The 26,453-nt window shown below is 35.7% G+C and overlaps 1 protein-coding gene and 1 long non-coding RNA gene across 3 annotated transcripts; one reads left to right on the forward strand and one right to left on the reverse strand.

Annotated features, from left to right (window-relative positions):
* Window positions 1-11,106: 11,106 nt before the first annotated feature.
* Window positions 11,107-15,429, reverse strand: LOC107761702 (putative peroxygenase 5). Of its 2 annotated transcripts, XM_075237023.1 has the most exons (6): window positions 15,142-15,429; window positions 14,267-14,365; window positions 14,048-14,133; window positions 11,836-11,930; window positions 11,506-11,631; window positions 11,107-11,430 (listed from the first exon to the last, which is right to left on the reverse strand). In XM_075237023.1, the coding sequence occupies exons 1-6, from the start codon at window positions 15,170-15,172 to the stop codon at window positions 11,277-11,279; spliced, it is 591 nt and encodes a 196-aa protein (XP_075093124.1). In that variant the 5' UTR covers window positions 15,173-15,429; the 3' UTR covers window positions 11,107-11,276. The 2 variants fall into 2 exon arrangements, with proteins under 2 accessions (XP_075093124.1, XP_075093125.1); XM_075237024.1 differs by lacking the exon at window positions 14,267-14,365 and having other exon boundaries at window positions 15,142-15,424.
* A 206-nt stretch (window positions 15,430-15,635) lies between these two features.
* On the forward strand, window positions 15,636-19,934 carry LOC142172934 (uncharacterized). Its single transcript, XR_012702176.1, has 4 exons — window positions 15,636-16,106; window positions 17,178-17,319; window positions 19,328-19,435; window positions 19,569-19,934. It is a non-coding gene; the product is annotated as an uncharacterized LOC142172934 (long non-coding RNA).
* The last annotated feature ends 6,519 nt before the right edge of the window (window positions 19,935-26,453 follow it).

Here is a 26,453-nt window from a genome sequence, read left to right on the forward strand (position 1 = left end):
TGGAGAATATGGTCAATTTTAGTTTTCTTAAGTTGTTAATCTTTAGTTTTCCTTGAGTTCAGGAGTTCCGCCTAGAGAATAGGGTCAGTTTTAATTTTCTTAAGTGGTTATTCTTTAGTTTTCCTTGAGTTCAGGGATCCCTCCTGGAGTATAGGGTCAGTTTTTTGTTCCCTTAAGTTGTTAGTCTCAGGTTTCCTTAAGTTTAGAGGTCCCGCCTGGAGAATAGGGTCAATTTTAGTTTTCTTTAGTTGTTAATGTTTAGTTTTCCTTAAGTTCAGGAGCCCCGCCTGGAGAATAGGGTCATTTTTAATTTTCTTAAGTGGTTAGTCTTTAGTTTTCCTTGAGTTCAAGGGTCCCACCTGGAGAATAGGGTCAGTTGTCAGCTTACTTAAGGTTTCAATATTTAGTTTCTCTTAAAGTTCAGGGGTCCCATCTGGAGAATAGGGTTAGTTGTTAGTTTCCTTAAGTTTTCAATCTCTAGTTTTTCTTGAGTTCAGAGTTCTGCATGAAGAATATGGGCAGTTTTAGTTTAATCAAGATCAGTTTATAGTTTTATTAAGCTCAATCTCAAAGGAGACGCACATCTTAGTCGAGTTTTTAGTTTTACCCTCATCATTGCATCCTTCATCAATAAAATACGTGATTTACAGTTTCGCTAACAACTCACAAATCTTTCTAGTGCAAACTGGGGTAGAAAATGTTGTTTGTTTTGTTGTTTTTGATTGTAGGCACCCACCTGGAGAACGAGGGGCAGCATTTCGGAAATCAATTTTAGTTCCAAGTCAAAGAAGCACGAGGAACCCGCTTGAAGAACTGTGACGACCCGACCAATCGTCTCATGAGTTACCGCTCTGTTTTCCCCATTTCTTCTTCATTATGCTTCGTTATCCGTGTTTTATGTGATCAAATTAAGTAGTTTGTGTTCGGAGTGGATTTGGTAAGAAATGAGACACTTAGTCTCTTTTAAGAAGATTTAAGTTGGAAAAATCAACCGGATGTTGACTTATGTGTTAGAGGGCTCAGATATGAGTTCTGATGGTTCGGTTAGCTTCAGGAAGTGATCTATGACTTAGGAGTGTGATCGGAATTAGTTTTAGAGGTCCGGAATAGAATTAGGCTTGAATTGGCAAAGTTAGTATTTTGGCGATTTCCGGTTGGTTGGCGAGATTTTGATCCGAAGGTCGAAATGGAATTCTAAGAGTTTATGTAGCTTTGTTATGTCATTTGGGATGTGTCTGCAAAATTTCAGGTCATTCGGATGTGGTTTGGTTGGGTTTTTTTATCGAAAATCGTATTTCGGATGTTTTTAGAAAACTTAGGCTTGAATTCGATGTGAATTGATGGATTTGGCGTTGTTTGGGGTGTTTTGACAATTGGAACAAGTTTGAATGAGGTATTGGGTTGTGTTGGTGCTTTTGGTTGAGGTCCTGGGGGCCTCGGGGTGATTTCGGATGGCTAACGGAAAGTTTGGAACATGAGGGATTGCAGATTTTTCTACTGCTTCTGGTGTTTTTGCACCTACGATTTGGGGACCGCAGGTGCGGTATCGTAGATGCATTGATTGGATTGCAGAAGCGGAAAGGCTGAGGAAGGTGTGGAACCGCAGATGCGGAAGGGGGACCGCACCTGCGGAGATGCAGAAGGGCAAGTGGACCGTAGATGCGGAGATAGTACCGCAGAAACGGCTATTTGACCACAGATGCGGTTATGTCTAGGCATAAGGTATATATGTTTCTTCTTCGCGATTTTTGAAGGGTTTAACCATTTTTAACTTCAGAATTAGAGTTTTTAGGCAATTTTGAAGAGATATTTCAAGGGAACTTCGATAAGGTAAGGATTTGGACTTAAAACACACTTCTATAGTGGTATTTCATGAATTAGGATTGAAATTTAAGGAATTAATGGATTAAAAATGGAGGTTTAGGGCTTGAGTTTAAGAGGGCATAAATTAAGGATTTGAGGGGTCAATTGAACTCCGATTCTGGTATTTTTGATATGTATGAACTCGTGGGGAGATAAGGAATCTAATAATGTGAAAATTTCTGAGTTTAGAGATGTGGGCCCGAGGCTCGGGTTTTGCTAATTTTGGAATTTTTGATATTTTTCAATTGTTTTCGCTCTGGCTTTGTTCCCTTAGCATATTGTGACGTATTCGTTCTGGTTTTGGTCAGATTCGATGCGCGAGGAGGCCGATTTGAGAGGCAAAGGCACCGCGGAGTAGTATTTTTCACCGATTTGAGGTAAGTAACTATTGTAAATCTGGAATTGAGGGTACAAAACCCCGGTATTTGACTTGCTTTGATAAAAGCGGTGACGCACATACTAGGTGACGAGCGTGTGGGCATGCACCGTTAGAGATTATGGCTTGGTCCGTTCCATAGCAACTATTAAGTCGCGTACTTGATTTGGAAATCTTATATTATTTCGTATTTTAGTCTTTTATACTGTACTGTGGGTTGTATGCCATGTTTGGGGCCTTGTGCCGATTTGTAGAACCCTTAGGGGCGTTTTGACTATTTTTCCTCACTTTATTGGTTAGAAACCATATCCTCAGTCATGTTTTCACCTGTTTAAGTGATTAAACGGGTTGTGATTATGGGTTGTCGGCTTGCCTAGTACTGTGATAGGTGCCATCACGATTGGTATTTGGGATCGTGACAAGAACGGGGTCAACTTTCAATTTCGTTCGAGATCAAGCAGGAGGATCCCACCTGGAGAACGAGGGTCAATATTTCAGAAATTGGTTTCAAGTGCAAGTTAGAGAAGCGTCAGGAGAACCCCGCCTGAAGAACAGGGTCAACTTTCAGTTTAAAAGTTCAAGTCAGGGAGGCATCAGGAGCCCGCCTAAAGAACATGTTCAGTTTTCAATTTCAAGTTAGAGAAACATCAGGAGAATCCTGCCTGAAGAACTGAGTCAACTTTCATTTTACAATTTGAAGTCAGAGAGGCATCAAGAGCCCGCCTGAAGAATAGGGTCAACTTTCAATTTTCAAATTCAAGTCAAAATTAAGCAGGAGGATCCCGCCTGAAGAGCAGGGTCAACTTTCAGTTTACAAGTTCAAGTTAGGGAGGCATCAGGAGCCCGCCTGAAGAACATGTTCCGTTTTCAATTTCAAATTAGAGAAGCATCAGGAGAATCCCACCTGAAGAACAGGGTCAACTTTCAGTTTACAATTTCAAGTCAGAGAGGCATCAGGAGCCTGCCTGAAGAATAGGTTCAACTTTCGGTTTTCAAGTTCAAGTCAAAATCAAGCAGGAGGATCCCGCCTGAAGAGAAAGGTCAACTTCCAGTTTTCAAGATTCAAGTCAAAGACAGTAGGAGTCTGCCTAAAAAACAGGGTCAACTTTTAGTTTTCAAGATTCAAGTCAAAGACAGCAGGATCCCGCCTGGAGAATAGAGACAATTTTTAATTCAAATCAGAAGCAGCACGAGCCGCCTGAGGAACAAGGTTTTCAAGCTCAAGTCTACTCCAAGTTCAAGTTTATTTCAAGTGCAAGTAGCAGGATGCCCAACTGAAGAACAGGGTCAACTTCAAGTTTTCTTCAAAATCAAGTAAGCAAAATGCCCACCTGAAGAACAGGGTGAATTTTTTGTTTCATGTTTAAAGAGCAAGTGGGGATTCAAGAAAGACTCAAGACAAGAAGTAGATAGGATTTTGTATTTTTCTTTTATTTTTACTGTAATTTTTTCCTTTTATTTTTGATGTAATGGTAGGAACCACGGACCGGAACCTCGACGACACCTCAATCGGCTCTCCACCTCGGTACTCCATCATTGTTCCTACTTTTGAACTACACGTGGCATGATTCCTTTATAGCCAAGTATATGTAGGCAACTCATATACTAGGGCTCGGTCACATTCTCCTTTTTCTTAGTTTTTGGTTTCTCTAAATAAGGGTCGGATCAAAAAATCTGTCTCGTAGTTCTTTGTCTAAAAATTATTCGCATTTCCAGTAAAAGAGGGGTAGCTGTAGACATGTAATTTTTTACCCTCCCCAAGATTTTATATATTTAGGCATTTAAATGTTTAGTTTAGGCCTAATATCGCTATTTCAACTAGTTTATTTTGTCACAAAAATGAAAATTACAAAAATAGGTTTGTCTTAACGGTTAGTTTTATTTTAATAGTTATTTTTACTTAAGTAGGATTAATTAGTAAATGGTGTAGTATTTTTAGTCTTGCTTTAGAAGAAAGAGTACGAAATTTGAGGCTAATTTTTGTTTGGTCTTAATTGAAGAGGTCCAAAGAGATGACCCAATTTTAAAGCCCAAACCCAAAGACCCACTCTCCCTTCTTCTTATACACGCTAACACACATTTTTAAGACCTAGACACAACCTAAAAAAACCTAGGCCTAACAAGCTACAACCGTAGAACCCTATCTCCTAGCCGTTCCTGTTGCTTCATCTTCAACCTTCAGCACCATTCACACACAAGACCTAAGAGCTGAGAACGCCCAAGCTTCAGCCGTTTTTGGACCCTTCTCCTTCATCTTCCTTAACCTAACGCCACCCTCCCTCGCCTGAGAACTAGCCCCGTCGTTGTCCCTCCTATTCAAACAAAAGAACCAACAGACCTAACCCTATACAACCTAAGCAGGGTGATGAACAACGGAAGAAAAAACACCCTAGACTTATAGATCACTCCATAGTCGTTGTTGCTTCTGGATCTCTCACCAAACCAGTGACCAAACTAACACAAATCAGCCACCCTCACTTTCGTCTCACAACAACCGGCGTCCAAGCCAGAAAACAACCTAGAAAAAAGTTGCACCAGTACCCTCACACCTCTCTCCCTTCTCTTTACACATGTCATTTCACACCAGCGACTACCTTCAGTCCAAAATGAGAGCAGCAACAGTGAGAAAAAGTTTCTGCTTTCTCTTCTCGTGTCTTTGATTTTCGTCGGAAAAAAGAGGTTAAAAAAACATAGTGAGAGATAGACAATTGAACGAACACTCAGAGTTCGATGAGGTTCCGGCGAGGTTTTTCGATTTAGATCTTGTTCGCGGTTCCATTGCTTGGCATCGTCAACTGTGCGACAGTCAGATTTCAGATCTATTCGAGGTTTATTCCTCAATTTTTTTTTACTATTTTGGCTTAATTCCATGCTTCCAGTAATTTTGTTATTCTCTCTTTTATATGTTTTGTTGATCTTTGAATTAATGTTTCGTTTTTGCTCGTGATGCCTGGCAGAATTTGTTTGCGTGTTTTTGGTTCTTGTGATTATTGTTTGTGTGTTTCTTTTCATGTAATTTTATATTCGGATGAATTCTTAGTAAATTTGAAGTTTCGTTGGCAATGACTTATTAAAAGATAAAGGTTTCGAGGCTTTAGGATTGATAATATAGTGATAGAATATTAAGTTAACAGAGTTAAGTAGGGTAGCTGATTGCTTGGATGTTCGAAAGGTCTTATGCCGTGGGAATGGGAAAAACTGTGGGTACAGTTCCCGAGGCATAGTCATGATACATAATCCCAAAATTTGAGTGCACGTTGGTGTGACTTGACCCCCCAACTCCGAACAATAATGAAATTAAAGATGTTGTAGATCGTGGGTATGGTTCCCGTGATGCGATTCACAATGTGTACCAAACAAACGAGTGTGCGACATCGCAACTTGTTCCAACCTAATTCCATAAATAATTAAGAGCGATTTTGAAAATTCAATAGGCTCTAAATATGTAATTAATTAGATAATTAGGCCAACAATAATATTTGAGCGACCGTGCTAAAACCACGGAACTCGAGAATGCCTAACACCTTCTACTGGGTTAACAAAATTTCTTACCCGAATTTCTGTGTTTTGCGGACTGTAAAACCGAGTCAAACTTCCTCGATTCAAAATTTTAAACCGGTTGGGATACCATAAATTATCCTAAGTGGCAACTCTGAATTTAATTAAATAATTTTGTTTCGATTATTGTCACTTTAATTGAAAAAACTCTCTTATACCCCTTTTCGGGTAGAAAAAGGAGGTGTGACACATACCATTGAATACATCAAACTTCTAACGGCAGAGGAATAAGGAAATTTTGTCATGCTTTCCTTTTCCTCTATTGTTGTAGGACACATCTTCTTGCTTAACTTCAGATGACTAAAAATAGGTGTGCTGACTAGCTTAGCATTCTTCATGTTGAAGCATTCCAGTACATGTTTAATGTACTTTTCCTGAGACAGCCACAACTTTCTACGTGTTCGCTCTCGAACTATCTTCATACCCGATTTTGTTGTACTGGGTCCAAGTCCTTCATATCAAATGACTTGGACAAATTTCCCTTTAACTTTGCGATCAACTCCTTGTCTTTCCCTACAATTAACATGTCATCCACATACAACAATAAAATAATAAAATTGTTGTAAGAAAATCTTTTGAAGTATACATATGGATAAAAATATGTCTTTATGTAAGTTTGACTTTTCATGAATGAGTCAAACTTTTTGTACCATTGCCTTGGTGCTTGCTTCAACCCATAAAGACTCTTATTCAATTTGCATATCATGTGTTTCTTTCTAGCTACTTCAAATCATTGTGGCTGCTCCATATAAATCTCCTCTTCCAAATCTTTATGGAGAAGTGTAGTTTTCACGTCCAACTGCTCCACATCAAGATCTAGGCAAGATTCTAAGATCAAAATTGTTTGAATAGAAGTCATTTTGACAACAGGTGAGAAAATTTTGTCAAAATCAATACCTTTCTTCTATTCAAAGCCTTTTACCACCAATCGAGCTTTGTATCTGACTAGTTTGCCATTTTCATCTTTTTTGAGTTTAAAGACTCATTTGCATTTGAGTGGTCTTTTACCCTTTGGAAGTTCAACCAGCTTGTATATGCCATTTTTCTGTAGAGATTTCATTTCTTCTTGCGTGGCTTTCATTCATTTGGTTCTTTTCTGGATGAGACAACACCTCCTTAAGACTTTTTGGCTCTCCATCATCACTAATAAGGACATTCTCTGTGGAAGGATACCTGTATGACTCTACCCTTGGCCTTTCTAATCTCATTAGAGATTGAGGTTCTTATTCTTCTTGAGTGGGGTACTCACTTGCTCGACATCATCATCAGGTTGATCCCCCTACTTAATAACCTCACTAGGTCGCTCCCCCTGCTTGGGAACCTCGTCGGTCGTACTTTTTGCACTTGTGGGATAGTTAGAAGAAGAAGGAATGGTAACAAGGTTAGGAATTGTACCATTCTTGGCCTTCTCTGACATATCATAATCAGTTCCAACTTCACTTTCTCAGAAGACTACATCTCTGCTTCTGATGACCTTCTTCTTTACAAAACCCCATAATCTATATCTGAACTCTTCATCTCCGTATCCGATAAATATATAGGGAACAGATTTATCATCTAGCTTTGTTCTCTATTCCTTTGGTACTTGCGCAAAAGCTCTACAACCGAACACAGATGCGAGTAGGACACCTCCTTGTTAGTCCAAACTCTCTTTGGGATGTCAAATGCCAACGGAACTGATGAACTCCTATTGATCAGGTAACAGGCTGCCTGAACTGCTTCACCCCAGAATGACTTTGTAGTTTAGCCATTCTGAGCATGCTTCTCACCTTCTCCATAATGGTATGGTTCATCTTTTTAGCTAAGCCATTGTGTTGTGGGGTTCTAGAAAATGTCTTTTCATGTCTGATCCCATGGCTCGAATAGTACTCTTCAAATTCCCTTGAAGTGTACTTACCTTCATTGTCACTTCGGAGATGGTTTAGCTTTTGCTCTGTCTCCTTTTCTAACCATAGCATGAAACTTCTGGAAAACTTAAAATGCCTGATCTTTAGGTTTCGAAATATAAACCCATAGTTTTCATGAAGCATCATCAATAAAAGTAACAAAATGTTTGTTACCGCCCATCGATTCAATTTCTATTGGGTCACAAATATCAGAATATACCAAATCAAGTATATTTAATTTTCTTTCAGACGATGTCTTAAATGAGACTATATGTTGCTTACCAAATAAACAGTAGTCACAAGGTTTTACCGTTGTAACTTTGGAATAAGAAATGAGTGATTTCCTGGTAAGAATCTTCTATCCTTTCTCGCTCATATGACTCATCCTTTTGTGCCACAAATCTACAGAAATCTCATCTTGTACTACGTTCCATTTACCTTGGCATATTTCTGCATTTTTCCTGTATAACGTGCCACAAGAAAATTCCTTTGCAATCACCAATGATCCCTTGGTGAGTCTCCACTTTTGATTTGCAAAATAGTTCTCATTTCTATCTCGGTCTAAAGTAATTTTCGAGATCAAGTTCATCCTCAAATCAGGTACATGCCGCACATCCTTTAGAACCAATGTACATCCAACATTTGTATCAATACAAATGTCACCAATTCCCGTAATCTTTGAGTAACTTGTGTTACCCATTCCCACAGTGCCAAAATCACTTGCTATATATTTGCAAAAAAAAAAGATCTTTTATGGGTATAGCATGGCAAGATTTTGTTGTATCAACCACCCATTCCGACTCTAGACCTGACAAGTGCATGCATTCCTCTTCCTCATTTATAAAGAGGATAACATTATCATTGTTTTGTACCATGTAGGTTGTGTTATCGTCATTCTTCTAACCACTGCTTTGAACTTTGCCCTTCCATGGATTTGGGAAATCTCTTTTGAAGTGACCTGGTTGATTACAATTGTAGTAATTTATATCTCTTCATTTGAATCGGTTCTTAGATTTCTCACGAGCTTTGGATCTACCATAGTTGCTCGAACTTCTTTAATAACTCCTGCCTCTACCTTCTGTGATGAGAGCTTGTCCTTAATTTTCAGGATTCTTTCTCATCTTCTCATTAAGTAGAAGAGCCGATGTGACATATTTCGACTCAAAGGTAGTCTTACCGTGCAAGATGGTTGTTGCCAAATTATCGTATGAAGATGCCAATGAGTTCAATAACAAGATGGCTTTGTCTTCTTCTTCGATTTTCACTTCGAGATTGGTGAGTTGTGTGATTAGTCTGCTAAACACATTTAAATGTGACAAAAAATCCGTACCTTCACCCATGTGTAGGGTGTATAGCTTCTTCTTGAGGTAGAATTTATTTGTCAGCGTTTTGGACATGTATAGGCTTTCCAACTTTGTCCAAATTCCACATGCGGTGTTTTCATCAATAATGATATTTACCACATCATCTGATAAGTGCAACCTGATTGCACTAGCAGCCCTTTCATCCAAGTCAGCTCAATCCTCAACTTTTATGGTATAAGACTTTTTGGTGTCAACATCCAGTACCTTGTGTAATCCTTGTTGGATGAGCAGATCCTTATTCTTCTTTGCCATGCTGAGAAACCTCTATCTCCGTTGCATATTGCAACCTCATATTTTACTCCGGACATTTTTTTTCACTGAGCATAGTACTACCAACAGTCAATATTACTTCTGTGAACGAGCAGAACCTGTGCTCTGATACCAGTTATTGGGAATAAACCCCCTAAAGAAATAATATTCACGGTAATAAAAGCGAAATAATAACGTAGCACCGAGATATGGTAATCAACAAAAATAAAAATAACAATCAAGAACACAAAAGTTTTTACGTGGAAAACCCTTTTGAATAAGGGATAAACCCATGGACCCGTGAAGAGCAACTGATATCATTATAGCAAGGAATTTTACACTTTGTAGGTCCGAGTAAAATACTCTAAAGACCACTACAACATACAAAAGAAATAACCCTCTTTTGATGTTTCCAGCTCACTACAATATCGCTCTCTCTATTTTTCTCATTGACTATTTTCTTATACGGAAAAGGGTCATATATATCCCTCTACTAGCTAAAATAAGCTAGATTTGTCCTCCGTTATACTATTTGATAAAAATTATCCCTACCATTCAAGTCTCTTGTTCAAATACCCCTTTGCCGTCAAATTTTAATTTTAAATTATAAAAAGTCACGTGTTAGAGTTCTATTGGCTAAACTAAACCCACTCCTCCTTTTTCTTTGAGCAAGTCGACCCGCCCAAATCTCTCACCTGTCATCTTCCCGACCTCACCCTTTCTTCTTTTAACAACTCATTCCTCTAAAAACTACAGGGCAAATTCCTCAAAAAATGAAGATCGAAAATTTAACATTCAGATAATTAGCTTATTAAGCTCAGTGCTCCCATTCATCTATGAAATTAAACACTAAATCTAAAAGTTTTACACCAATTAACACAGAAAGAAAACTGATTTAAAAGAAAAAAAAAAGAAATACATGTTTAACTATCGAAAAAATCAAAGGAACTATAGTAAGTGTTGATAGAGAATCAATATCTCTGCAAACGTGTGGTCCGCTTCATCAAAGGCAAGAATCTTCATGCACTCATGCCCATTTTCTTGTTGTGACCTACTTTTTTATAATTTCAGGAGTGTCAATTATTAATTATGTTGAAACAGGCCGGCACTTTGAAATTGGCACATAGTTGGTTGCATCTGCTTGGATAGCTAATTTTGTTATACCAGTGAATTTCCCCATTCTTATCAGCACTTCCATATTTTGCAACATTTTCCACCATTTAAACCAAATATTTTGAAGTTTTTATTTGTTTGAATTGATGAAAAATCTTCTTAATATTCTCTTTGAAATGTAGAGGTCTATTTTGAACAATAGACTTGAACGATAGGGACAATTTTGATCAAATAATATAACAGAGGACGGATCTAGCTTATTTTACCCAATAGAGGGACATATATGACCCTTTTCCATTTTTTATACCCTGTGAAACCTCACTCTTTCTTTCTCTTTGTTGGTACGTAGAAATGGAAATCGAAGCTCTCCTTCTATAGCCTATAAGAAGTCTATTATATTTGACATTTTACCCACTTTTCCTTCGTTTTCTTTCTTTCATTTATGGGGATGAACCCCTTTCCTTCTTTTTCTTTCTTTCATTTATGGGGATGGACCCCACACCATCCTAGCATAACCAGTCATCCCTTAATCATTTTGGCAAGGTTGAATTTCTCAGCCCTCTCTTATAATAGAGTACTGCCGGGCTTAGACCCCTCCTTTGTTATCCTTTTTATGGTATAAAAGCACACCCAAACTCTAATGGATGAGATAAACTTGCAAGACGAATGAGGTAATAAGAATACAATGGTCACTGTATTAAACAGAAAGACAATAGGAATAATAAGGGCAATAACTTTGTTGTTCGTTTTTGTACAGCAATACAATAACATGAAAGATGAAGATAAAATTAACTTAGGAGTTGAGTGAAGTATCGAAATATCAAGAATAACAAACATCATTAACTGTTCAGTTTGTGCAATATCAAACTAGCTTGACTTCTTAGAAGCATTCTCTCTTGCCATTGTCATTTGTTCAAAAAGGCTTCCATCATAAACAGCTCGTACCGCTTCTTTCGTCAATTCACCATTCTTGTTTTTCGCCAAATCATATAGGAGCCTCCAATCTGTTGTAGCATTAAGCCTACGCCAATAAAAAATATGATATTAGAAAATATATATCACTTCAAAGAAAAACAAAAAGAAATATAAACAGCACCATCCAAAGTAGTCTTTAGGTTCTCTATTTTTCTTGAGCAACTCGTTCACTTCGTCAGCTGTTAATGAATTTGCATTTTTATGAGCATACTTCTTGAAGATCTCCTCAAACTTCTCTGGCACAAATCTTCAAAAACATTCAAAAATATAATCGAATATTAACTGTATCTTATACAAAGCTTACAACAAATGTGATCTATGACCATTAAATTATTGTCTATGAAAGAGAATTCTGTCACTAACTATTCATTTTGTGAAAAAATTACAGTTTGTACTTAAATACACGAGTCACATATTTTTAGTTACAATACACAAATTATTTCAGCTTTACCTTCCTTCAGCATCATAAGCATCAGAATCACTGCCATGCTTTCCATATTTGATGTTTTTAATCACAATGGGAAACAGTAGAGACGGCCATTTTCCCTATGATCAAAACAAATAAATTAAATGAGAACTTGGCTGGTAAATTTCGGGCCATAGCAGTGAATCTTTTTTTCCGAAAAATACAAATATATATATATATATTAGCTTGCTTGTCCTCGTCATCCTTACGACCTAAATTAGATTGGATTTGGAATTCATAAGAGTTTCTTCTTTTTATGATTTTGTTTGTATTCTATGGAAACTCAACAAAAGAACCAACAAAGATTGTGATGAAATGATAAGTATTTCTTTATTCTTGATTAGAGTTTTTCGATTCTAGTCCTTAGTATGAAGTAGTCTTTGTTAAGGAATATTTTACTCTTAATATGAGACTTTCCTAGATAAATCCAAATTTAGTAAGACCTCATGCAATGCGAGTACCACCGAGTAGGAAATCGGGGAAAAAAAAGAAGAAGAAAAAATCAAGAAAAGAAAACTCAAGCGGCCGCCCGCCGTGGGTGTGTTAGCATTGCAATTGAGGAACAAAAAAAAACTAGCTAGAAACAACTAGCCGTAGAATATTAAAGTCAATCATATAACTCTATTCATTGCATGTCTACCTCTGTCACCAGCTCTAATCTAGACAATCTAATCCCCCAATTTGTTGACCTGTTTTTCTTTTTAATTTAGAAGAATTAAAATAGAAGGGCAAATATAGCTAGCTTATATTTCGGTCGATGTTATATCAAGTCTATAGTAATAATGCGCAAACAGAAAGCTGGAGGTCTAGTTCCACCCAAATCCATATTCTTACCACCCATAATCAAGAACACTTTAAAATATTGTTATCACAAATATGTATTATCTCGTATTATATTGTGATGTATGATCATCTTATGTATAAATTAAGCTATTATAAAAAATTTACTTTTTTAGTTAACTATGTCATAATACGCTGACTCCCTCCCCAACTTATTCGCATTATTCTATATATATGTCATCCTCTCTTATTTGTGTGCATCGGTACCCCACGTTCAATTAATAATAACATAGCAAGTGCCACTACACAAATAATATCATTTTATTCCATCTAAATACTGACAAGAGATCAAAGAGATTGTTTGTCGTCATTGAAATTTACTTATGTCATAGCAAATAGAACATGGTGATAAATATTTAATTCATCTGCATGTTTATATGTACTTGCATGACTGATTTTAATTTAACGTTTCTCTATTGTATTCCACCATCAAACTCAGTAATTAAACTTCCTCTGTCCCAATTTTTCCTAATGGTGTTTGAATTTCGAAAGTCAAAAAATTATTCTTTTGTTCATAATTTTTATATACTTTTTAAATATTTTAAATTATTAATTAATGTAACTTACAACACTTTTTACGTAATTTTTAAATAGATAAATTTTATTTTTAAAAATTTAAAAATACGATGTCCATGATCAAAATTAAGAAGTTTAAATTTCGAAAGTGAAAATTATCATATAAATTGGGGCAAATGTCTATTTTTATGACACATTTCCAAAAAGATGAACATTTTTTATATTTAAAATAATTTCATTTAAATTTGATATTTTACTCTTAACGAGATGGTTTATATCACACAATTACATATATCTTATTTTAATTCAAAAAATCTTCTTTTTTTTTCTTAAGTTTGGTGCCAAATAAATTTGGAGTAGAGGTGGAAAAATGGTTAAAAAAAAACAGTTAACCATCCATATTATCTACTAAAAATGGGTTGGATAATAAACTTTTTAAAAACGGATCAAATATGAATAAGAACCATATTATTCATTTAGAAAATGAATAACTAACGCGTTTAACTTTTACATTTATAAAATCTCAAACTGGGGTTCCTCAAGTTTGAGAGACTAGGAATTCTCCCAAAAGTGATCATATTCATGAAGTCATGGATAAGATGGTTACTCATATTATCCGCCGGTTAACCCGTTTTTTATCCATATTAAATATGGATCGGATCAGATCGAATAATTTATCCGTTTTTTCATTACCCGTTTTCGATCCGTCCCGTCCGTTTGCCACCCTACATTGGAGTATTACATAAAATGGGAAGAAGAAAGTAATGTCATATAATGAGGACTAGTTAGAATCTAGACTACGAACAATAAATGCATAGAGATAGAGAGAGATTCGAATTACCGGTCGAGTCTTGTGACTGAGAACAAGATGAATGAGAACAGCAGCCAAAAGTGAGCGGAAAATATTACGTCCCAGTTTTCTGAAACCTGAACAGATGATAAATCATAAATATAGTAAGAAAATTCGTGAAAGAAAAAAAAATAATTAGAAAGAAAATTAAAGGAAACTATCAAATTTACCATAAATAATAATTAAAAAAAATAGAGAAAAAGTGCACACCTAGATATGTTTCCCAAGGGTATATTATTCCATCTTTGTTGATATCAAAGAACATTACATGTTTTTCTAAAGGAGTAAGCTGGTCATGATTTCCCATCCCTGCAGGCACATGCATATGTTTTCTCAATACCAAAAAGGCACACTTTTAAGACAAGAGGGTTCTGATGGCAAGCAACCTCCACTTCTAATCAAAAGATTGTGAATTCGAGTCTCCCCAAGAGCAAGGTGGGAAGTTCTTGGAGGGAAGGATGCCGGGGGTCTATTTGGAAACAGCCTCTCTACCCCAGGGTAGGGGTAAGGTCTGCGTACACACTTACCCTCCCCAGACCCAACTAAGTGGGATTATATACTCCACTAAGTGGAATTATACTGAGTTGTTGTTGTTGTTGTAAAAAGGCACACTTTTGTATTTGAACATTTGACTTAAAATGATTTTTGAACTCACACAGTCTTTATACTAGAATCTTCGTTTATGTCAAAGAGATTCAACAGTTTATATGTCCATAATAAAAAATAAAAAAACTTATCACTATTCCTATTTTGCACGCTATAATATACTCCCTCCGTTTCAATTTATGTGAACTTATTTGACTGGGCACAGAGTTTAAGAAAAGAAAGAAGACTTTTGAATTTGTGGTGTATAATGAGACACATATATTTTGTTTGGCTATAAATCATTGCATAAAGGTAAATTGTTTCCAAATAAGGAAAGATGTCATTCTTTTTGGCACGGACCAAAAAGGAAATAGGTTCACATAAATTGAAACGGAGGGAGTATATTTTAGCGAAAGGGATTCGGTTGGACTATTTTGACTCTATATAACTCTGCCGCTGTGCATGTCTCGAGAGAGTCTGAGAGAGAGAGAGATGCATACCATCAGGTTGAAGGCTGCTTGATGAAGCCATTGAATCAAACTGCAACTACTGAATGTTTTCTTTGTGAATGAAGAAGAAAGAAAAAGGAAGATATATATATAGTTAATAATTAAGATGAACGAGATAATGGTACTTTAACATGATTTGCTTGATTGGAGGAGAAAGTGAAGAAAATATCATGAAAGAAGTTTTTCTTATAAAGATATTATCTTTCCTTCCTAAATGCATATTAATTATTTTCGTTAGTGGTTCCTGTAGAACCACGAGTGTTATTTGGAGTTGACATTTCTTGGAAATAGAAAAGGCCCATCCTTTTTGCTGAGAAACATAAATTAGTCAATTGAACTGTATTTTTATATTATTGTAGATATGACACAGACCGAACATTACTCAATTATTGGGCAATTTGTATCTTATCGTAAAAAGGACCCAATCCTCAAAAAGTTGTTTAGCGACGGATTGCTACGGAATAATAGTTTCGTTGCCAAAAAAGCCAAAAAATAGTTAGTATATAATATAGCGACGGAATATCGACGAAATCGAAAAATCGTTGCTAAATATTGGCGCCCTCAATTTAGCTACAGATTTAGCGACAAAACCTGAGCGACAAAATTTATTTACCTACAGCGACGAAATTAGCAACGAAATGTCCGTCGCTATGTTTAATTTCTTTATCAAAATTTTTTAAGCTCCTTGCTACGGAAATTTCCGTCGATCATGTTATATCTAGTATCTAGTAAACAATAATATCATTAATAGCGACGGAAATAAGCCGTAGCTAATTCGTCGCTGAATACCACTTATTTATTTATCCTAGGGCACAAAATTGGTAAAAGTTCGGTGTCTTCTTCTTCTAACAGGGTAGAACGCTGGAGCAAATATAGGCGGCTGGGAGCAAAATCAATGGAAAACACACTTGAGGGCAAGAACAAGGGCAAAAATTAGTAGCCAACGTGAATTTAAGGTGTGTAGATGGCTTTAATTTGTTTCTTCTTCTGTTTCTTATTAATCAGTAGCTTGATGGCGGTGCTAATGACTACGAATACTATGTTCATTACACTGAATGTGAGTGAACATTTTCAAATTAATTGTTTTCTTTTTACTTTATTTGCATCAATTTGGAGTAGCTAGGGCTTGGAGCTTTATCAGATTTTAATTGTAAAAGGAGGCTTTTTTGTATGTAAAGTTCTTTTCTTTCATGGTTGGACTTGTGTTTCTGGTTTAATTTTCAAGATAGGATCCTTTTTACGTGACTAATTAGGTTTTCACTATATTTGTATTTGCTTCTTTTACAGTTTTACTGACTCTTTATGTGCTTGTCTTGGTGAAGAGGTTATGTGTTATTAGCAAAATTGGGTTTTAATTTGACTTAAAATGGATATAGAATAGTATCTATCAAGTCTTGACTTTGGTTGTGATAAGCAATTTTTCATTTTTTCCCCTTGATGAAATCTCCCAAAGTGCAAGATCCTTTTATTATTCAATCTCCTTTGTTTGTAAGAAGGTTTGGAGTATGTAATTTTTGTTCTCCACTCTTCACCTTACTAGGGTTTTAGTTTGTTTTATATAATTTGAAGTTGAATTTGAGAAAGTCTGTGGATTAGTTTTTACTGTATCTGTTATTCTACTGCGATTTGATCTTGTGAGCTTTTTTTCTTATTTTAGTTGAATAATTGCCATTTATGGCTAACTGTAGTTCCTGCACTTCCTTTTTCTCCATATCAGCAAGCATGTTCTAGCAACATTGTTGACAGGTAAAATAATGTGTCACTTTCTTTTAAGTTATTCAAACAAATCTTGCCTTGTAGAATCAGTTGATCATCTTTGGTAGATATTTACATCTATTTGGCTTCGAATTTCATCTTTGTTTGGTATATGAGTTTCTTCTGCATATGAAATATTAGTATTTCACTGATCTCCCTGTAGCCTTGGTATGATTGAGAATATATCTATATTTATTGCTTTTCTTTGATGTCTAACTTCTCACTCATTTCCCTAAATTTATCGCTTACTATTAAATTTGAAAATCTAGCAGTTGGGAACAACTTTGGAAAGATCCCAAGTGTGTTGAAAAGTCAGAAACAAATGCAAAGAATCGTCGTGGCGGTAGGAGTGGAGTCTCCACTGAGACTCACACAGGCGGCTCTGTCTCCATTGGGGAGTATCGCAAGAGACTTGTAAGTATATCGCAACCTTAGCTTTATTGCAAATCTAAACTTAAAGTTTCTTCTTGTTGGTGTTAAGAATTACTTATAATTATATAATTATATGTCTGCTCTTATTTCAGAATTGCTTATAATTATATGTTTGCTCTTATTTCATACCTGCAACTCGTTTGAGAATTCTCCTACCTGCAAAATAATAGTTAAAGATTGAGAAATTTTTATTCACAATGACACAATAAATTTTTAATTTTTTTATAGTTTAAGGTAAAACTAGGAATGACCCTCTTACCTTCAGCCATGAGTTTAACATGTAAAAAATGTTTGTCCGTAGATTTCTATGGCAAGAGACACAAAGCTGAGTCACGCCATTGGACTTTCTTCTTCAGAAAGTGTAAAAAAGCAGAGAAGTTTGGTATCTTAAAGAGAATGACCTAAAACCTCATATTATGAGCCTTACAGAAATTCCTAGAATTGTTTTGTTGGCAGAGAAATAGAGGTTTAATTAAGACTAAAGAAGTTGTACAAAAAAAATGGAGGAGAAATGATAGAAATAATAATACAGTTAATAGAACAAATATGGATTTGAGCACTCATAAAAAAATAAGAGGAGGGCAGGTATAAGAGAAGCTTTTTCCACAAAGGGATACGTAATTTCACTGGTTTAGCATATGGTCTTTCATTTTCTTTCATTCTCACTCACTTTGTCCCCCTCTCATTTGTAATTATTATCTGCAACATAATAATATGGAAAGTAATTAGGTGCAAAATAATTAAGATGAGTTGTCTGCTCTTATTTTATTTTTTGGTGTAAGTAAGAATTCCTAGATGGGAAAAGGTTAGATGGGAATACACTGCTAGTCTAGGAGTTTGGTCGACTACACCTATTGTTTTATCTTTCCTTTAGACTAGTTTTCATTATCGAGAATGAGAGCAAAAGCTGTGTCGGTATGTAATTTTGATTCTGACCAGGTTATTCTATGTTTAAAGATTGAGTGCATATTGACGTTCTTTTGCTGTCAATATAAGTTGATTATGCAAACGCTATAACACCCAGTACACTTCCCTTCTTCAAAGGTAGACCAGCTAACGTGCACTGCAGGAAGTTCCATCTTGGATACTGAATTTGGATGGTTAACTGAAATGATTATAGAATTTAAAGTGATTGAACTAAAATGGTTGTGCAATAAATTTGGTCAGTGTGTGACATATAATGTGCCTTTGTCTACTGCTTATCACTTAATCAAAAAGGGGGTGGTGTTTGTCTACTGCTTATCACTTAATGTGCATTTGCCCTGCACTAGTTGACATTGTATATACATTAGCCAATTCAGTATGTTTCTTGTGCAGTGGCATTTGAAAAACAACATCTAATTTGAGTGAATAAAAGCATGTATCGTTACTTTATATTTTTTCTTGCTTAGTTGTTGAATTGGAAATTGAGTAGTAATTGGATCAAGAGGTTAAGCTAGCCTTCCATTGTAAAGTGAATTTGTTGGCATATTCCGCCGTTTAATTACATTGAGCAGGATATATAGTGCAATTACATTTCCATCAGTTTACCTGTGTACTTTACTGTGTACTGTTTATATGTTTTGTGTTGGTGGTAAATTTTGCATAGCATCCTTTCAAGTATATCAAAAATCAATGTTAACCAAGTGCCTGGCCTAGCAGTTTATGGCCATCAGTTTTTTGTCCAGTCCTTTTACTTGCAAAAGTCTGGTCCTCAACATCGCATACAAGAGTGTTTTGTGCAGTTGTCAACTGCTTACTTTCAGCCACCCCTTGCACTTGTTTTGCCCATGTATTGGAAGCCTTAACACCTGAAGGAAATACATCAAATACTGTCACAACATTTTGAGCCGTTGATGATGGTTTCAGCCCTGTATTGGCAGCCTTAACCCTTGTATTGAATCAAACAAAATTGAATCTCTGTTAGTTACAAGTTCAGAAAGATTAGAAGTTAGAACCTTTGCTATAGTAATATTTTCATCCTTTTAAAAATAAATTATTTTTTGTATAGGCTGTTGAAAAGGGTCGAGACCCAACACCAAGTGAGTTACATTTGTACGTCCATACACATGGGCATGATGGAAAATCTTTTCTTGATGAGGAAGCTCGGCTCGTGCATGTAAGTTCAATATTTTATAATCTTATTTACTATAATATAAAAAGAGTATGAAAAGTATCCTCTCTGTTGGTTAATTAAATGCTCAACATTCTTGACTATTTTAATTTAAGTACTTATTACACCTCTTTTACAGGAAAGGTATCAGGAAATATTATATGAACAAATACAAACTCAATCTGATATTGATTAATGTAAAGCATATTACGAAGACGCGGGAGGGGAAAAGAAGAGAAGAGTATATGGTATTGATCAATGTAAAGCATATTACTGTTCATGGGGTTCATCTATCGGTTTCAGATGATGACCTTAACCCCCAAGCCTCGTATTTGGAAGTTTTTTGGTTTGAACTTTATTGTTGGTGTTAGGGATAATTCGCACCTTTGTGGTTTGAACTTTATTGTTGGTGTTAGGGATAATACCCACCTTTTTGGTTTGAATTTTATTGTTGGTGTTACGGATAATTCGAACTTAATTGTATTAGCTATATGCATTTTGGACCTTGAAGTATGTTAATTTATATGAATTTTAGTTATTATAAAGGATATCTAATAATTTACATACAAAGTGCATGAGCAGAGAAAATTTAATATGCTAAATAAAAAGGATCTAAATGGGAAAAATATTGCGACGGATATTTTTTGTAAAAAAAATAAATATATAAAATAACATTGCGACAGACTATTTTGGTCGCCAAATGCAAAGGTGAAATGAGTCTCAAAATATTGGCGACAGATTTGCGACCGAATTTTTGTCGCAAAAGTATACCAACGACGAAATGCATTATGAATTTAGCGACAAAATTTTCTAATATAGAGACGGCAATTCTGTTGCTAACTGTAGCAACGGATAGTGTTCGTCGCTAGAACGTCGCTAATATTGCGACAGATTCCATTTTTCCGTCACGAAGAGCTTAGCAACGAGCAAATCAGCAACAAATGGTAATCCGTCGCTAATCCGTTGCTAATCCTGATTAGCGACGAAACAAGGCTCTTTAGCAACGGATTGCGTCCGTCGTTAAATGCTGTTTTTTTTGTAGTGAATTGATAAGAGAAAAGAAAATTGATTTTTCTACTCAGTAGTGATCATCAATTTTACGTTAGTTACCTTGTACGCGTATTTCACGGTAATTATATGTATGTAATGGAATATATTATTTACCACCCAAAAATACTTTCTCTGTCAGAAGTTAGTCAACTTTTAAAATTCTATTATATATAATATGTCGCTCCCCATCTCAACCATCTTTTGATAAATTGTCTGTGTTAATATCACTGTTCAACTCTTTTTTAAGTTCATAGTAGTTGTTAGGCTCATTGAGAGCTCATTAAAGGTGCATTTACGTAAGTGTTGGGAAATTTAGCCATCTAGTTTGAATAATTCTGGCAAAACTTATCACTTTCATATGTCACCACAAAATGGAGATCAACTCAAAAAGGAAAAAAACTACATACTAGTCTTTACTATTTTTGGGACCGCTATAGTTCCTTATTTGTTTTCAGGGGACTAAATTTGAATAGTTCAGCTTCTACATCATTATATACGTGCTTTAGGTTTTTATCCTTATTTTCTTTGAATTGGTTTTGGTTCATTTAAATCTTACAAAGAATCTAAAAAGTATTACTCCCTCCCTCTCAATTTATCTGTCTTAGTTTGACTTGATAGAAAATTTACTAAAATATGAAGATTTTTAAAATTTAAGGTCTTCTATATATTATATCATTTGTATGACTATAAAACTTTTAAAACTTGTGATCTTAAATAAGACACAACATTTGTGTGACTATAAAAGCTTTTCATACATTAAGTATAGAAATATGTCAATCTTTTTTTAAATGGACTAATAAGAAATAGTGTCAATATTTTTTACACAGAGGAAATAACATGTTATTCACTTGGAAATTCTTGCGGAAATGATTTATCTCGAAACACCACCACTAATTACCTTAGTTGTAATGACCCGATCGGTCATTTTTAACTTTAGCATTTCGTTCGGTGGGTTGAGACATTGAGTAGCTTCATTTGATGTATTATAACTTGCGGGTATAGTCAGTTTTAGTTTTCAAGTGGTTCGGGATTGATTTGGAAGAATGACTCTCGAATTGAAAGTTTTAAGTTTAAACAGTTGACCAAGGTTTGACTTTTGGGTTAACAGACTCGGAATATAGTTTTTATTGTTCCGATAGGTTCGTATGATGATTGTGGACTTATACATATGTTCGAATTTTGTTCTGGAGGTTCCTAGAAGAATTCAACTCTATTTCTTGAAAGTTGGCAATTAGAAGAACTTAAGAGTTCATAAGTTTAACCAAGAGTTAACTTTGATGTTATTAGACTCTAATTAGTATTCCGAGACTTTGGATAGGTCTATATAGTTGACATAAACTTGTGTGCGAAGTTTAGAAGTACTCTGAAGTGTAAAAGTCTGATTTAGATACTCTTTTGACGGAATAAAGATTTAACAACCTAAGAGAATTCTACTAGGTTTGAGCTTCAATTATTTGTTGTGATGTTCCCATGGTTATTTTGAGGCCTTGAATAATTTTGGATAATGGATATGAACTTATTGGTATAATTGGATGGGGCCCCGAGGGGCTCGGGCGTGTTTTGGGTCATTGGTTGAGAGACTGGTTAAGGATTTGGAGTTTGATCATGGTCAATATCAGGTCAAAATGACCTCTTTTCGATGTTTTGAGTGCACGAAAATATTTGTAGTATATTTTGTGATTGAAATGCATATATGGTTTGTGTCTGGGAGGTTCCGAATGAGTTTTGGGTGCTAAAATGAAGATTTTTTGTTATTGCCGATTTTTCTGGTGTAAATAATTACGAAAATACCAGTTATGTCGGTAATATTTTCAAACTCAAAATTTCTGACAACACATTCGAATACGAGTCCAACCGTACTAATTTCACTCAAATACGACTCCGGATCAATGTTCAAATCTCAAACATTCAATTTAGAAAAGTTTAGACAAAAGCTCGCAATTTCTCTTTTAAAATCATCAATCAAATGCTAAAGTCGACAATAGAATCATGGAATATAATTAAAATCGAGTAAAAAACACGTATCCCAATCCATGTGATGAAATTCCTCTCCAAAATTGGCCAAATCCGAGTTTCATAACTCAAAATGTGATAAAACAAAAAAAAAACATCTTTTTATAACTTTTGCCGAGCTCTTTTGCATTTGTGAGCAAAGGGTCGCTTCTGCGGCATCAGTTCTGCAACAATTATCCCGATGTTATGGAAAATCTTGGAAAACCATCATTTCTCACATGCGGATAATGTCCCGCTTCTGCGCAATCGCTGGTGCGACACCAGCCCACTGTGCTCATATTCGCTTCTGCTCTCCAAGCCAGTACATCTACGTTGCCGTAGATGCGCTCAAAATCGTGCTACTGTGGAGATCGCCCAACTCCAGCCTTTTTCATAAGTGATACCAATTTCCCCCTTCTACGACCACCACACTTGTACAAAACCATTCGTATTGGTCAACAGTGGCGGATGTAGCGTATTACCAACGGGTTCAGCTGAACCCATAACTTTCGACGCGGAGTAAAAATTTGTAAGTAAAAATTCATTAAAATTGCAAAAATAGTAGATTTGAACCCATAACTTTGAAAATATAATGGGTTCAATGCTAAAAACTTTAAAATTGAACCCAGAAAATTTAAATCCTGGATCCGTCTATGTCTGAAAGTAAGTTTTATGTGGATGGCAACACCTCACACATGAAGGAAGAATGGTCTGAAATATGTCTGAAGCTCACCTGAGCCCCTTAGGAACCGTCCGAATATACCAACTAGTCCCACAGCATAACACAAACCTATTCGAGGCCCCAAATCACACATAACAACATCAAAACCATGACTCGCACATCAGATCAAACTTAATAAACTTTCGAAGTTCCAACTTCCAAAACTCATGTCGAATCATATGAAATCAAATCGGAATAACCTCAAATTTTGCACACAAGTGCCAAATCACATAAATAACCTATTCCATTTCCCAAAAAAACAATTTAAACCCGATATCATTAAAGTCAACTCTTGGTCAAACTTATGAACGTTCCAAACCTTTAAATTGTCAACTATTGCCAAATATGGCCAAAACCTTCTTGAAGCCTCCAAATGCAATTTTGGGCATAGGCCCAAGTCCAAAATCACCATACAGACCTGATGGAACCATCAAAACTCTGATCTGGGTTCAAATTCACAAAATTTAAACTTGGTCAATTCTTTCAATTTAGTGTTTCCTAGTTGAAGATCATCCATTCCAAATCAATCCCGAATGACATGAAAATTAAAAATGATAATATATATATATGACATAATATATCATACGAAACTACTCATTCCTTCAAACCATTGAATGGAATGCAAATACTCAAAATAACTAGTCGGGTCATTACAATTTATTCTATGTTATATCTCATTACATGCTTTGATACTACATGTTCTTACTTGCTATTCATGCCTTATTTGTTATATGTCATTAAGTTATAACATGTTTCAATTAATTCACTTCTCGAACAATATATGCTTACCTGTTGTGTGTTCCTACCTGTATTAATTGTATATCTTCATTGATTCTTGTCCCTACTTGTCTTATTGTCTTTACCTTATTTGTTGCCCTTTAGTAGGTTATATCCGATTGTGTGAATCCTTTGGCTATTCTTGAGTTAATGATTTGTTGAGATTTGTGAATATGAGTTATCAGTTTCTCTTTGTTGTGCTAGTAGTTCCTTGGTGTTCTATACGTTTTAGTACCTTTTGTGTTGAGTATCGAATCTCATTGTATAGAGTTGTTCACTTTAGTAAGTTGATATTGGGAATAGGTTACGCGCTACAATAACATTAAAATGAATTGATAATAGGAATGGGTTGCACACTACAACAAATATTGATATAATATTAGTATCGGGTTATACGCTTCAACAGATATTGTATAAATATAGGGATCGGGTTGCGCACCACAATAGAGTCTAATGTGTTGTAGTTGGTTGTAACTGTGGTGTTCTATTTCTATACTATGATGTGAAGCTATGGAATTATGCTATTCTGGGCCCTTCTATTACTTCAGGTTCGTTTTTATGGGTTTATCAGTTTTACTCTATATTATGTTGTCTTTTATTTATTATTCGTATAGGTTTATCGTAAGTGTCTTGTCATAGACTCGTCGCTACTTCATTGAGGTTAGGATCGATAGTTACAAAGTACATTGGGTCGATTATACTCATACTATACTCCTGCACTTGTGCAAACCCCGGTGTTGGTCCTAGAGACGCATAGAGGAGTTTGCTCGGATTCTACTTATTCAAAAGACTTGAGGTAGATCTGCACGATATTCATAGTCTTTGTAGTCCCCTTCTATCGTGTTTTACTATTTCTCTAGTTTCAATTTGTTGTATTTCATTTCAGACCATATTTAGAGTATTTTATTCGCTCATGTACTTGTGACTCCGGATTTCTGGGATTAGTATAGACTGCGTACTTATGTATTTATTGCATATATCCATGGGTATTTCAGTTATTAATTTTTATTATTATTATTTAATTGTTAAAATTGGTTAATTCTTTAGCTAACGTTGGGTTGCCTAGCAAGTGAATGTTAGGCGCCATCACGACCCCTGTAGTTGGAGATTTCGGGTCATGACAAGTTGGTATCAGAGCTAGGTCTTGCAAGTCATGAGCAAGCTTAGTAGATTCTTGAGATCGGTACAGAGACGTCTGTGATTATCTTCTAAAGGCTATAAGGTGTTACAGAAATTTCACTTCTTTCTTTCTCCATTGTACAATTTTATTCTATCATTAAGTTATTCTTATTCGCTCATAGATGGTGAGGACACATGCAAAATTCGTAACCGATTAGGAGCCAGAGCCCCAGGTTCCAGCCACTACCATGGTAGGGGATGGGACTAAAGGAGTGCCAGAGGCTGAGGTAGAGCTCAACCTAGAGCATGTGCAGTAGCACCTATTGCATAGCCTCAGATCGAGCAGGAGGAAGAGGCCCCGTTTCAAACCGTGCCAGTTAAACCAGTTCAGGTCCTAGAGGGGTTCATTACCACCGATTACTTCAAGACGTTCTAGTCCACTTGGTGGGCCTTATGGAGAGCGTGGCCTAAGTCGGTGTATTTCTTGTTATGCCAGCCATCTTTTCGGCTTGGGGAGGAGCCCAGACTCTTGCTACTCACAGTTCAGAGCAGATGACTCACGGATATCAGACTTCGGTAGTTCTAGTATTTAGAGCAGTTCAGTTTATTACTGTTACACAGTCTAGGGAGGGTCTCCGATGTCATAAGAAGGATCGAAGAGGTTGGACAGATTAGCCAAGCTATTTCCTATTCAATTTGGTGGTGCACCTTCTAAGGATCCCCAAGATTTCTTAGACCGTTTCCATGAGGTATTGCACAAAATGGGTGTAGTGGAGTCCAATGGAGCTGACTTTATAGTGTTTCAGATGACTAGTGTAAGCACGTGATTTTTGCCCTATATAAGAATTACTCCCAAAATTCCAAAAAATAAAACAATTTTTTGTTTGTTTGCAATTGTTGTGAGTTTTGTGTTATTTTTCTTGTATTGTTTGCATTTGTCTGCGCATGTTTATTTTATAAATTAGTTAAAAATACAAAAAATACATGTCGCATGCATCTAGAAATTAATGGTACATATAGGAATTAATCAACCATAATTTGGTTAAAAGAAAATCACAAAAAATATGCATGTGTGTTTCTTGTCATTATGTGATTTTTATTTAATAGGTGCTAAATAATATGTGTAATTTTACTTTTTGATTTTTACAATTTATTTTAGAATTTTTGTTTAAATTAGAAATTAAAAAAAATGGTTGAAAATAAAGAAAACTGGATTGGGCTGGAATTTTAAGACTAAAAAATCAAGCCCAATCCGTTTTAATAACCCAGTCCGGTCCCTTGATCTCCAGGACCTCCCCAAACGACATTGTTCTAGCCTATTAGATATGGACCGTTGATTAAACAGATCTAACGGTCCAGTTCACC

This window comes from Nicotiana tabacum, chromosome 18 (assembly GCF_000715075.1).
Source record: "Nicotiana tabacum cultivar K326 chromosome 18, ASM71507v2, whole genome shotgun sequence".
Taxonomy (NCBI): Eukaryota; Viridiplantae; Streptophyta; class Magnoliopsida; order Solanales; family Solanaceae; genus Nicotiana; species Nicotiana tabacum.